Source organism: Chrysemys picta, chromosome 3 (genome assembly GCF_011386835.1).
Source record: "Chrysemys picta bellii isolate R12L10 chromosome 3, ASM1138683v2, whole genome shotgun sequence".
NCBI lineage: Eukaryota > Metazoa > Chordata > Testudines > Emydidae > Chrysemys > Chrysemys picta.
Window position 1 is genome coordinate 86,807,659 of NC_088793.1, and position 13,128 is coordinate 86,820,786.

The window sequence follows — 13,128 nt, forward strand, 5'->3', positions numbered from 1 at the left end:
TCTGGGGAGTCAGGCATTGAAAGGATGAGATGACAGGTTTGATTTATTTATTTTCAAAGTGGGGGGAGTGGGAAAGCTTGACCAAAGAGTGTTAAACTCACTGCTGAAGTCATCGAGCTTTATACTTTTAACGTGATCCTGGCTGATTCATAGATTTTAAGACCAGAAGAGACCATTATGATCATTTTGTCTGACCATTATAACACAGGCCATAGATTTTCAGTGATTCCTACATCAAGTCCGTAAGTTCTTGTTGAGATAGAGTGCATGAAAGTCTTGATTTAAAGACTCCAAGAGATGGAGAATCCACCACTCCATCCTCCAATATGTTTTATTCTTTGATCTGAATGGCAAGTTGGCTATATTTTCTCTTTCACCATCTTCCTGAGATGCTCCATGGATGAGTCGGGAAATAGAAATGTTGACAATGGACGTGAAATTAAATAAAACAACACAAAACCCCTCCATCTTCAACAGAAGCCTGTCCTGCTGATGTAGAAAGCCTCAACAAAGTCATGCAGCAAAGAAAATGACATTGATGTTATAAGCACATCTCTGACAGTTTTCCCCCATGTTAAGGTGTTTTTGTTTCTCCTAGAAAGCTCTAAGAGAAAAAACAGATTCAGCTAAAGGAAATAGTGTGGATGTTCTGAAAAACTATCATTCTGCAAACAAGGTCAAATAACTGTTGTTCAGAACTATACATAAATCTACTCCTGAAGGGTAGAAGCATGCTTATAACAGTCAAGTTTTCAAACTGTAGCCTAGGGTGTCATGCTCTCCATATTTTAATCAGGAGTCAGTGACATGGAACGTCTAGAAGCTATACGGCTATAGAGACTATGAAGACTGTACCTTGACCCTGGTTGCTACGCTACGGGCACTTGTATCTGGCTGCTACACTAAGGGCAAGCTGCAGCGTAATAGCATGGGAAGCTATCCTTTTGAAGCAACAGAATATCAACTCTGACATTCCATTTGGAATTAGGGGCTCTGAAGGAATTATTTGGCACTTGCACCTGAATTATTAAACAGGATGTATCATATAATGAGAGGTCAGCTTGAAAGATATAAATGGTGCTTCTCTTCTAAGTCCTGTAAACAATCTTAGCTCTACCCACTCATGATGCCAACTCTCCACACAATGCTCCTTCTTTTCACATGCTTTTGAAATACTTGAATTTAAAATTGTTAAAAAATTTCTGTGAAATTAAAATTCTAAAGAGATGAGGAAAGTATGGAGAAACACTACCCCCCCCCAAAACCCCTTACTTATATCCATATGAGAAGGTGAGATTTGAACATTTTAATTGTACAGAAATAAATAATGGTTTTCACTGAATTGAGTTGTAGTGATCACTGCAGTCTGACTAGGTGATATCTTTCTATCTCGGTTTCATTCACAAGAGAATCTTGCTGACTTGTCATAACCATGAGCTACAATTTCTGTCTTACACTTACCATTAATATTCATAGAACTGGCCATCTTACCTTTGGTGGTTTCACTTTCACGGATAAGGAAGGTACCTCGTGGGTTTCCAAATGACAACAGCTGTCTCTCAGCATCTTTTCGGCCAAGTTTGCCAAAGTACCACCTTAAAAACATAAGAGGAGCTAAGAAAAATGCTAGATAGGATGCTCAGTAGGGTCACTCGACTTGCAAAGCTCCAAAATAGTAGATCATTGAAGAAAATTACAGATCCCTCTATTGGATCCATTGTGGTCCTCTTACTTTAGGCTTTACCCTGGAACACAAGTGACAGGTAGTGCCATAGAAAGTCTGAAAGAAATAGCCTCTCTTTGGGTTTGGAAAGGTGATCCACATCCACCTCAAGCCTCTGATAATTGCGGATATACAGTGCTTGCCAGAATTTAGACCATTGCATATAGTGGATAGAATGAATGAAAAAAAGGTTGAACACATTTTAAAATGTGCTGCCACTGGAAAGAGAGCTGCAATCAGACTAACTTCTGAGTCAACAGTATATTTTATATTTTGTTTTAAATTGCAGTATAACAGTTTATTGACCCGTGGCTTCTTGATTATACACCCATTTTATCAAAGGCCAATTTTTCTCTTGCACCAGAGCTAAGAAAAATGAATAGAAAGGGCAGATACAACCTAAGAGCGTACCATTTTTTCATGATTCTGTAGGTACTTATGCTCTAAATGCCATTGTGCTAGATTAATTTCTTTTTTCTTAGCACCCAATAATTTAAATTTGTTTGAAATAAAAAAACTCATTAAAATAAGGCAATTTCACAATATAACTTTTCAAATACTGATTGCTCTAACGGCACAACATGCTGATTATGAAATAAATATAGGTCTAAAATGAAGTTCATGGGTTCTTAAAGTGTCAGTCCACAGAGGCTATAGACCCAGCAAACCATGCTTTATTGCCTGCTATAGACTCTGTGGGCCATCATCCCATATTAAAAATTATGGTTGATACAATCTGCCCTGTTTTATGTAAATTACTTGTTCCTGGGGCACTGGCAAGTTAGTTTGGGCAACTCTGGTCTGAAGCAAGAAACTGGTTAGAACAACAGAACAAGGTCTGCTTCATTTGCTGTGATTTCTTCCGTTTTGTTTTGACATTGAAAAATGGCTGAGTTTGTGCTCCTTTTGTTACTAATTACCTAATTATTTATCAGTGCAGCTGAAAACTGAAATAAAAATGATGTAAGTCTCTTGAAAATCACTACAATCAATCAACTCAAATTCTTAAATCTCCTTCAATTACAGTGTTAATATCTCTTTAAAATGAAAAGGAAACATACTCCTCTGCTTGGATGGAGTCGACTGGAGCCACATAATTACTGGGAATGTAACCAGTTTCTCCTGTTGTCAAGGAACGTGCCTCCCACCAGTCTCCTTCACTGAAGAAATAGAGGTGAGAAAGTCAGAGTGAAAAATACAGTTGCAAAGAAAATTATTTGACTGTTAAAGCATGAAGCTGTAGGTAATGCTAAGAATTAATAACAACTCACATTTTTATCATATAGGCATTTTGGAGAGAGAGAATGTGGTACCATTCTAAGCCAAATTAAGACACTTACCCCATGCACCTATTTACATTTTTTTTTAAATTAGTGTTCAGAAGTATAGTTTTTCAAATTCAGCACAGTGGCATAAATGGCTGTTTATTTCCACTCCAACCACCCTCAGTAAGGGCTGAGTTTGACTTGGAGTGTGGAATAATTGGTGTGGGGCCTCTTGTGAGGACCCTGAAACGAAATATCAGATCCAAACTTTTGGGAAAGTTTGAGTCGCGTCCATCTCTAACCATAATAGGAACATCCACACCTTAAGTGGGATGCATTTGATGGATACTCAAGAATGTAACAAGGCCATTTACTTGCCTTGTTACCCAATCTGCAGCTTGGGATAGCCTCTGAAAATTGAGCTCTGTGTTGCTTCTCCTGGTCACCAACAAAGCTATTTTAAATTATAAATGAGTTGGCTACATTTTCAAATCATTGTGCAAGCCACTTCTCCCAAACCTTTCAAAAGAAAGAAAAACAGGGCCATCTCAGTGCAGTGATTGCCCCCTCCCACACAACTTCAGTTTATATCAATAATAGGCAGATGTATAGCATGAAGACAAGAGATGGCCCTTGAAGAAAATCTGCTGTAATGAAATGCAATAGCTTTAGAAAATATTTATTTCTCAGCTTTTTACAGGTTGGGATGATTCATGGTTTAGTGGTCTGAACACAACATTGGGATCCAGGTACTCCTGACTCTAATTCCATTTCGAACAAAGGCTACCTCTACCCTGCGCCAGAGTGTGGACTACAGGGGAGTGAATCGCAGAGCTCACCAAAGCACTGTAATTGTCCTGTGTGGACACTGCTGGTTCGATCTAAAAGGTACCTAGTTTGCATTAAAATGGCCCTCTTTCAAATAGGACGATGTTATCACAAAGTAGGTATCTTTTTGTTAGCATCAGCAATGTCCACTCGGGGCAGTTAGATCTCAACACTTTGGTGCACTCTACAATTCTCATTCCTGTAGTCCACACTCTGGCACAGTGTAGCCAAACTAAAGATTTCTCTTTGTGGCTTTGGACAGTTTATAAACTCTGTCTCTATTTCCAAATCTGTAAAATGGAGATTTAATTAAATTATACAGAATCAACAACTGTGAACTAAAAACCTTAAAGCTTCCAATAAGCGAACGGGAACTACAGAAATCAAATATGGGCAATGCTGTTTTGAACAAGCATTTAAATTATATGAAGATGAACTATTTTAAAACTATTTCTCTGTGAACTAGTTTCTGAGAGAACTTGTAAAATGCTTCATAAGACAGCTCAGAAAACAGCTGAACTTAGTCAAACAGGAGATGTTCTTTTTCATCTTTTGAGCTATTGATTTGTAATCTTAAAAAAAAATCCATATTCTGTTATTCATTTTATGAGTGTGAGTCCCGCCCCCCCGTCTGTTTTCAGTAGGTTGCAGGCAATCTCATCCATAACACAATCTTTATTCTAGAAATTTTGGTTAACACTAACTTGGGTACCTAAAATGATCCACCTAAATAGAAGTACCTGGTTTTCAGGAGTTGTTGAGCACACACAGATATCACTGACTTCATAGAAGCTGTGGGTGTTCAGCAACTCTGAAAATTGGGCCACTTCTGTTTATGTGCCTAACTTTAGGAAGTCAAAGTTTGAAAATCTTGTCCTGTGTCTCCATATAAAATATTTTTGGGAGATGACAAAAAGCTTTTATTAATAAATACAATTAAAATCCTCTATGAAATTGTTGTTTCTATTATTGCATAACAGAGATGTATTAGTTATTTTTTATTTCCAATGTATTATTGCACGTAAATTCCACTAGATGGAGGTATTTTATCGTATCCATAAATATTACATAGTGTATGTCATAAAATGTTCCAAAAGAGAAAAACATAAATCTTTCTCAATGTGCTGGTGAGGAGGGGAATTAAATTACATTTTATCTCAACCTACATCAAATCCAACATTAATTTTAGGGATCCATGAAATAGCTCAGATAAAGTTTATTACTGACCTGAACTTTCACCCAGAAGATTAACCAGACCTGAACCTCTTTTAGATTGAAAAAGAAATCTGTTCAATTGAAAACAAAACCAACTCATTTTTGTGCACCTGTGTGCTTCATGATTCCAAGCAGCAGCAGAAGAGCACAAAAGGGGCTTATCTTGCATTATATCCAGCCTGAACAGGAACATAACAAAAGTATGAATTCTCACAACAAAGCCTGTTCTTGTAAGCTTTCCATCCTGATTTTCAACATTCCAAGAGTGTGGTTAGATATTGAAGGTTCTGAGCATGTAGGGCCTAATCCTGATGGTTACTGAGCACCCACAACTCCTAAGGCAGTCAACGGGTAGCAGATTTTCTCTCTAGAAAACCTTCCTCCACACAATATGTACCAACATCATAATGCATGCATTGCTACCATTCATGAGTGGGTGGAATCTGTTCTTTTACTCTGTCCTACAATGACGCCAAATAATATAGCTTACTGTGAGCTCCCATTGACTTCATTAAGTGGAATGTTTAAGGAATTTATAATAGACTGATTTTTTTGAGAGTTTCAAGCCATGATATAGCTTGCGGCAAGGCTTCAAGGCTAGGATAGCACCAGGCAATGTGAAAAAAGGGGATAATATAAAATCTTTTGTCAGATTTTTTTTGCAATTGCTAATTTAGAAGTGGAGATGTTTTTAAACTGCTGCTCTCTTTACAAGTCTTAACTGAGGCTTTCGTACTTTCATCTACATCAAAGCTCTCCAGCTGCACAGTTTCATAAAATATTCCACAGAACTACCTGACTCTTTTCATTTTAATGGACACTGGGCCAAACTGAGCCCTGAAGTTATTCTATTAAAGTTGGAGTTACATCAGGGATGAATTTGCCCCGCTGTCATAAAACAGAACGTGATACTGCTTTTGTTCCTTACTGTATACTTTTGGATATTAATCCATTTTTATTTCATTATGACAGCAACATTGCCCACAACAGGTAAAGCTTTCTACAAGTTATTCCAATATAGGATTCATAGTAAACTGCCAGCACAGTAATCTTTTAGAAGCAGATTTTAACCCACAAATGAGTATCTTTTCATGGACAGTAGCTAAAATTCATTTTAAGAAATTGGCTTAAAGTGCAGTCCTACAAACATGACTGTAGAAATGGTGCATTATTACTCAACAGATCTGCTCCCTGTGCATATTCAGAGTTTTAGCATCTTACTGTAGTAACAAAAATGTTATTGCTTTTTACTCCTGTTGGCATAAAGAGCTGGACTGTATTCCTTCTTGTGAATAAAGGTTTTTTTTCTTTCAAATTAAACTCTCATGTAAAATATTGAAGATAATGGAATTGCAGAGGTGTGAACATGGCCTAATTTGGCTTGCAGCACTTTTATTACTGGTGGTGATGCACAGAAGCTTGTGCTCTCGGTTCCAAGATTGAATTTGCTGTGAATTCTAAATTCCATTAGCTATGGAAATCACTGAAAGAGACTCACCATGGAACCTCACGATGCCACTTTTCAAAGAAAAATTGCAGTTTTGGAAATTTCCCCCCATAATAAAGTCTGTAAAAAGCAGTGGAAGACAAGCACAAGACCTAAAAAGCATATTTCTTGAATATATGACATCTTTTCTTTTACTGATTATATAAGTTGATAAACAGAACTGTTGACATTATGTTATCTTTAATTATAAAATAGTAATTGACAAGCATGACACCCCATTAAAACTCACGAGCTGTTAAGTATCTGAAATTTTTCTCCTTTCTGAAAACTTAAGTCATCTTCTGTTCTTGCTTCATAGTCATAAAGCGCCACAAAAAGAGTTACACCTGAAAAAGGAGAAGATATCTGAACACTTTCATTGTGATACCATGAAATGTGTGTGCAAAAGGGCTCAGTTTGGTTTGTAATTACTACAGGTAGTTAGGTTACCCCCACTGCTTACAACTAGTAGCTACTATAAGTTAGTACACCTCTACCTTGATAGAACGCTGTCCTCGGGAGCCAAAAAATCTTACCGTGTTATAGGTGAAACCGTGTTATGTTGAACTTGCTTTGATCCACCAGAGTGCGCAGCCTCGCCCCCCCGGGAGCACTGCTTTACCGCATTATATGCAAATTTGTGTTATATCGGGTGGTGTTATTTCGAGGTAGCGGTGTAGTTATATGGTTGAAATTATGGTTATTTTACTCAGTAACTTCAATGCTTAGTGCAGTTTATTTCAATGATTAAATGTCAGAGGTGAATTTTTCCAAAGTCTTTTCCCTAAGTCAATAGGCTCCTTTAGAGCTCAGAGACTACTCTGAAATTAGTTGTACTTTATACTACATAGATACATTTTTAAACAATGTGCTAAAATATACCATGAAATAAGCTTGTATCGGGACCTACCTGTTCCTCCTCTTGTACGCAAAGTCCCAGTATGAGAAGAGGAATTGACACCCCCAAAGACAGTCAGTCCCTGGCCTCCTGTTGCATGGAAGTTGTTGTAGTTTGGAATTGAAGTCACACCAAAACTAGGGTAGTGCTGTGGAGTGGGATCTGTGCCATAGCGATATCCTGAACTCTGAGTTAAACTGCCGTCCCTCTCGTCTGTCAGTTTTGTTGCTTCTTTATCCTTGCATTGCACACAGCCCATTATCTAAAATCCTACAACAAAGAAAGAAGAAGAGAAACGTGTTTTTACAGTGATGCTTGCTGGACCATAGGCACTACTAGGAACTAAGTTAGGCTGACCAGCTCACCACTCGTGAGCAAAAGTTCAATTTTTGCCAATAAATGTAGATTTGTTTGAGGAGGCTCCTGGGGCACTCTTCTCTTAAATCCATATTTAGGCATCTAAAAAGTGGTTTAATTTTCAAAAGTGCTGAGCACCCAATAACTCCCGACTTCACACAGAGGTAACGCAATGGTGATGCCATTATGTGACAGACAGACATGATGAAGCAGGGTAAGAATGACAGAGGGGACATCAAGCCACCAGACCCTAGAGCTATGGAAGAGAGAACTGGCAACAGAAGAGGCTGAAAAATAAAGCTTTCTTGAGTTCAAATCTGTCCAGACTCCCTTAGTCCATATTATGGCAGCTAGTCCAAGCTGCAGCCCAGCTACCCCTGACTACACTGCTATTTTTAACATACTAGCTTGAGCAGAGCCTGCTTGCACTGGGAAGTATGCTTCTAGCTGCAGTGTAGACATACCCAACAAAGTGGAGAGGGGGCTGCAGAGAACTGGTTATGATTCCCTGATTTAGGGCTGCTTATGGAGTATTAATTGGCCTTATCGGATTGGAGAATCCCATCCGTATTTCAAACTAGTGTTATATTGTTCTTTGATACCCTGGAAATACTTCTTCCTTTAAAAAGATGTCCTTACACAACTGTAAGTGCTACCAAGTCATTTCATTTATTTCTCAAACACTACTTTTGCAGACAGAACCATCATTATTCAAATATAAATCTCATTAAAAGCTTGACATTTCAGTGGGAAATTACATTTTCTTAATTGTTTGGAAATTTTCTCCACAATTTTCATTAAATGATAATAAAGTAGGTTTTATTGAAAAGATGCTCTTGTGGACACTCTATAAACATGCTGCCATTACTGCAACTTTGAACAGTGTGAGGTATTAAGAAACTGGAGAATCTCTCAAGAGGTAAAAGTTTCAGTAGAACAACATTTTTCATTTGAAAACATCTGTGGTCATGCAGAGTTTACTACTTTATAATAAGTGACATTTTTCGTGACATTTTTCATTTTTTAAAAATTTCCCCTTTGACAAAAAGGTTGTTGTCCTCCTTCCTTTCTCTCCCGTGTTTTCCTTTTCCCACTTTGGCATGAAGAAAGGTAGGAAGGCAGAGGAGAAAGAAAAAAGAGAAAGGGTTAACCGAAAAAACGTAAAAAAAAAGTTTTTAACTGGAAAAAAAAAAGTACTTTCTCCCAGCAAATTAAAAAAAAAAAAATCTATGAAGATAATGACTGTTTTTCTACCAGCTCTACTAAATACACACAGATCTTAAGCTGGTATAAATTGAAATGGCTCTATTGAAGTTTGAGAGTTTGTGCATTGATTTATAGCAGCTGATGATCTGGCCCTACCTATTTGATTGGCATGTTCAGTTAGTCAAAGAGAGGAAGTTAAAATTACAAATGCCTTAAAAGTAAAATTATTCATGTGAATAATTCTGAAAGAGTGAATAAATTAGAAAATCATACCACCAATGAATACATGTACAGATCTTCAAGACAAATACTTTTGCATGTTAATCATAAACAAATATTAACAGAGGACCTCTGAACTGTGAGTTCTTTCTCCTGTCCCACTCCAGTGGCTTTTTAGCCTATTTACCCCATTATCTTTTCTTGTTAGTGTGCAGCTTGTGAGTCAGAATTGGGTGCAGAATGAAAAAAGGTCTGATGGAGAGGGCTTTTTCTTTCATTTGTCCTTTTCAGCTCAGTTACAATGTCTAGACAGCTCAAGTATAAAGACTGCCTGATTGTAGTACCTTGTAAAGCGTGACAGAGGGTGTAACATACATGCATCTTTTCAAGCCAAGACTTTGAAAAGTTGTCCATTCCTGGCTCAAAGAAACGAACTAGGCAACAAATTATATCATGCATAGTTACATCTGGGAGAATGCACAAACACATTACTGGAAATGATTCAAGATTACTCCTGGGTTTTCACAGATAACAAATATCTCCATTCAACATCACTACTCTAGTTATATCAATGATTGGACTGCAAGAACTAATCTCCTTCGTTACCACAGAACAGACCCACCAAATGTCAGGATTTTCAGTTTTGTAAGGTTGGAAACATGTTCACTAACGACAGACCTGAGATGACCAAACAAAATCTGGAATGTATTGACACCAAATTCTCAAGAGATCAACATACCACATTGTTCATCCAACACGCTGTGCAATTTTGGTAAATGAACAAGTTTCCATTAGGAAATCCAGTATCTCTCGCACATATAATTTACTGGGTCATGTGGTGATTTCATAATTTGTCATTGGTGTTGTTACAAAAGCAAATAAATGGCTTAATAATGGTGAACTTTTCAAATGCAAACAAGCTGCATATGTTTCTGGTTTGTTTCGAAATATACAATTTCATGAGCAATATAAAAAGTTGATATGTTTTATGAGACATTTTAATGACAATTGAAAATATCTACTGTTGGACTTGCCTCTTTCTTGTCCACGTTAACTATCTAGTAACTCCATTGCAGGATACTTAGTGTTAGCCTACCCAAAGAAATTGTTTTTTTTTCAAGTGGCAGAAACATTCTTGTTGAATAAAAAATACAAAATGAATTCTGTCATTATTATTTACACTATTGTAGCACGTTAAACTTCATTACTTTTGATTAATATCTAATTAGTCTCAATCTTCTTTTATCTACTAAAATAACATTACCACACTTTTTCTTGAAGATTATTGATTCTGAAAACTATTGTAGAGAGAAGCCAAGACTAAAGAACAACAAAAGCCACCTACCACTAGGGCAACATTAAAAATAAAAAGCAACAGAGGGTCCTGTGGCACCTTTAAGACTAACAGAAGTATTACTAACTTCTGTTAGTCTTAAAGGTGCCACAGGACCCTCTGTTGCTTTTTACAGATTCAGACTAACACGGCTACCCCTCTGATATTAAAAATAAAATTATCTATTCACAAATTCTGGTTTTACTACGTGGTGTTTTGTTTCAATATTGAGCTCTTCCCCTTACACCCCTCAGATTATTTTTATGGAATGTGGTAGAGATGTAATAATTAAGATGCATTATAATTTTTGAACTTTAGCAAGTAAAGCATTTTCGGGGGAGGAGGGGAGGATTAATCACACACTTTGCTAGAACTATTTCATTTTTATTGAAAAAGAAAAATAGTTTAACAAATGGGTTAGAAACATTGAAAACGTTAATGATAACAAAAATACTTGTGTAAGTTCTTGTGCTTGCTTTCCTCCCACTCTCTACAGCCATACTAATTGTTTCCTGTTAGAAGAGAAGAGCAGCCAAATGAGCTGAATCAGACGTAAGCTGTCTCCTTGCCATGCTACAAAGTTTTGACCAGAAGAGTCAAGAAGCAGGTCAGCGTTATACACAATTACATCTCTCAGTTAATGTCTGCACAGCAGCCCCTGCTTCATGTACATTAAACTAAGGAATATATTTAGGCTTGGAAGCATTTGATTTTTTGGTAAATGTTGATAAACACGGATTTCACTGTACTCATACAAACTGACTAAAAAATATTTCCAATCAATAATTGTTGAAATTTACAGATAGGCAAAGAAAAATGCTGCTTGAGAACTTATTAGAGTTTGACTGAGGATAAAATTTTGACATATGATGACGTGTGTTTTAACAGTTATAAAGCTTTAATTTTTTGAATCTCAGCGTCTACTGTCATTAAATAATTATCTCACCTAGATTTTTAAATTTTCACAGTTGCAGGAAAAAATGAATAAAAATTGAAAACATGCTTAAAATAAACTGATATCAATTTAAATAATAATAATAAATAATAAAATAATAATGATAATTGAATTCTGCCACGACTAAATATGTTTCATATGTAAGTAAAACACTATGGGATATTTGTTTATACCAGAAGTATTCTGACCACATGAGGTTGAGGCATGAGGTTGAAGTGTTGCTTATCACACAGTACATCCGATTTAGGAAAACATCCCTATTCAGGACATCACTTACGCACGTATTTAAGTCTCAATGAAGTCACTGAAACTGAAGTATATACCAAAAGTGAAGCACATGCATTCCACTATGGAAATGACTTGCCTCAGTGCTTATGTTCTGGGGCCTCATTGTGGAGAGCTTCCACTATTTTAGTGGTGGTAGCAGTTATTACTATACCCTAACTGAATTTGATTCATTAGGAACACAGACTGAGTTGTACATGTTAGGTTCCACAGTAGAGGCAGAAACCCCATTTCTTCAAGGGACAGCTATTAGCCAACTCCTTACCAGGAAGGGATGGGGCTTTAGGATGTGATCATACAGTTCAATACTGCAATGGTTTCATTGTTCCCTATTCAGTGGAGCTTTTCCTTTAGTTTCTGAAGTCCAAAGGAAAGGGAACACCAGAGAAATTTCTGTAATATCTTTCACTAAGGCACAAAGGGGTCTTAAAGAAGAAGTTTAATACTTCTTGCTTCTCAAACTACACCAAAGCCGACAAACCATAGCCTACTCTAGTTCCCGTACCTAAAAATCATCAGGAAGAAGTGGCTGGGACCAAGTCTGGAGTGGACATTTACCATGAATGTATTTCTTCAGGCTATTAAAATCTTTATGAAGAGTCTTACAGCCCTCTACTGCAATTCTAAATTCTGGAGACTATACCACAATCTGCTACTCTTAAAATAATGTTCTAGTTGCAAATGCAGCTTTCATTAGAACTGAGGAAGTACTAGATGAAGGAAGATAAGGAGCAGCTCATAGGTCTATTGATGCCATGCCCCTAGGGTGACCAGACAGCAAGTGTGACAAATCGGGATGGCGGTGTGGGGGGTAATAGGAGCCTATATAAGAAAAGACCCAAAAATTGGGACTGTCCCTATAAAATTGGGACATCTGGTCACCCTGCATGCCCCTTACACTCAAATCTATTGCCATGGTGACAGACCCCTACAGCTCAAAACTGAAGCTATTCAATGGGACAAAGACACTGAGATGCAGCAGGGACACATTCTTCCTCTCTCCTGTTTGGTTTTTTATTTTGGCAACTAGAGTTGACCACAAAATAAATTCCTTGGAGAATTTCTTTCAATGGAGAAGGTGAAAAGGCAGGAGGGAGTAAATGATTAACATAACTGCTTATTTTAATTAACTTTTAGAGGCTGATTGGAAATTATGAACAGGGAAACTGGAGAAAGGGCTCTCGGGTTCTAGTGAAGGCCAACTACATAGGAAAAATGAAAATCTGGGCTTTTACTCAGTTTATATAAATGTCCTCATTAACCCAGCCAAAGGCAGCATACAAACACAGAAGTTTAAAAATTTTCCCTCAAGGATATCCTCTTGATATTTGCAGTTTTGCTGAAAGTATCCCAGAATG

The 13,128-nt window shown here is 37.1% G+C and overlaps 1 protein-coding gene across 6 annotated transcripts in view; it reads right to left on the reverse strand.

Moving 5' to 3' along the window:
- FYN (FYN proto-oncogene, Src family tyrosine kinase) overlaps nt 1-13,128 on the reverse strand; it is a 188,175-nt gene that overhangs the window by 38,837 nt on the left and 136,210 nt on the right. For all 6 annotated transcript variants that reach the window (XR_006176222.2, XM_065590250.1, XM_042857701.2 and 3 more), the window contains 4 exons: nt 7,428-7,685; nt 6,768-6,864; nt 2,785-2,883; nt 1,492-1,595 (listed from right to left, as the gene is read on the reverse strand). Coding sequence is in view for 5 of the 6 variants with exons in the window: in XM_065590250.1 (XP_065446322.1) it covers nt 1,492-1,595; nt 2,785-2,883; nt 6,768-6,864; nt 7,428-7,674 (547 nt within the window). In the remaining variant the exon portion in view is untranslated. The remainder of the gene's footprint in view (nt 1-1,491; nt 1,596-2,784; nt 2,884-6,767; nt 6,865-7,427; nt 7,686-13,128) is intronic.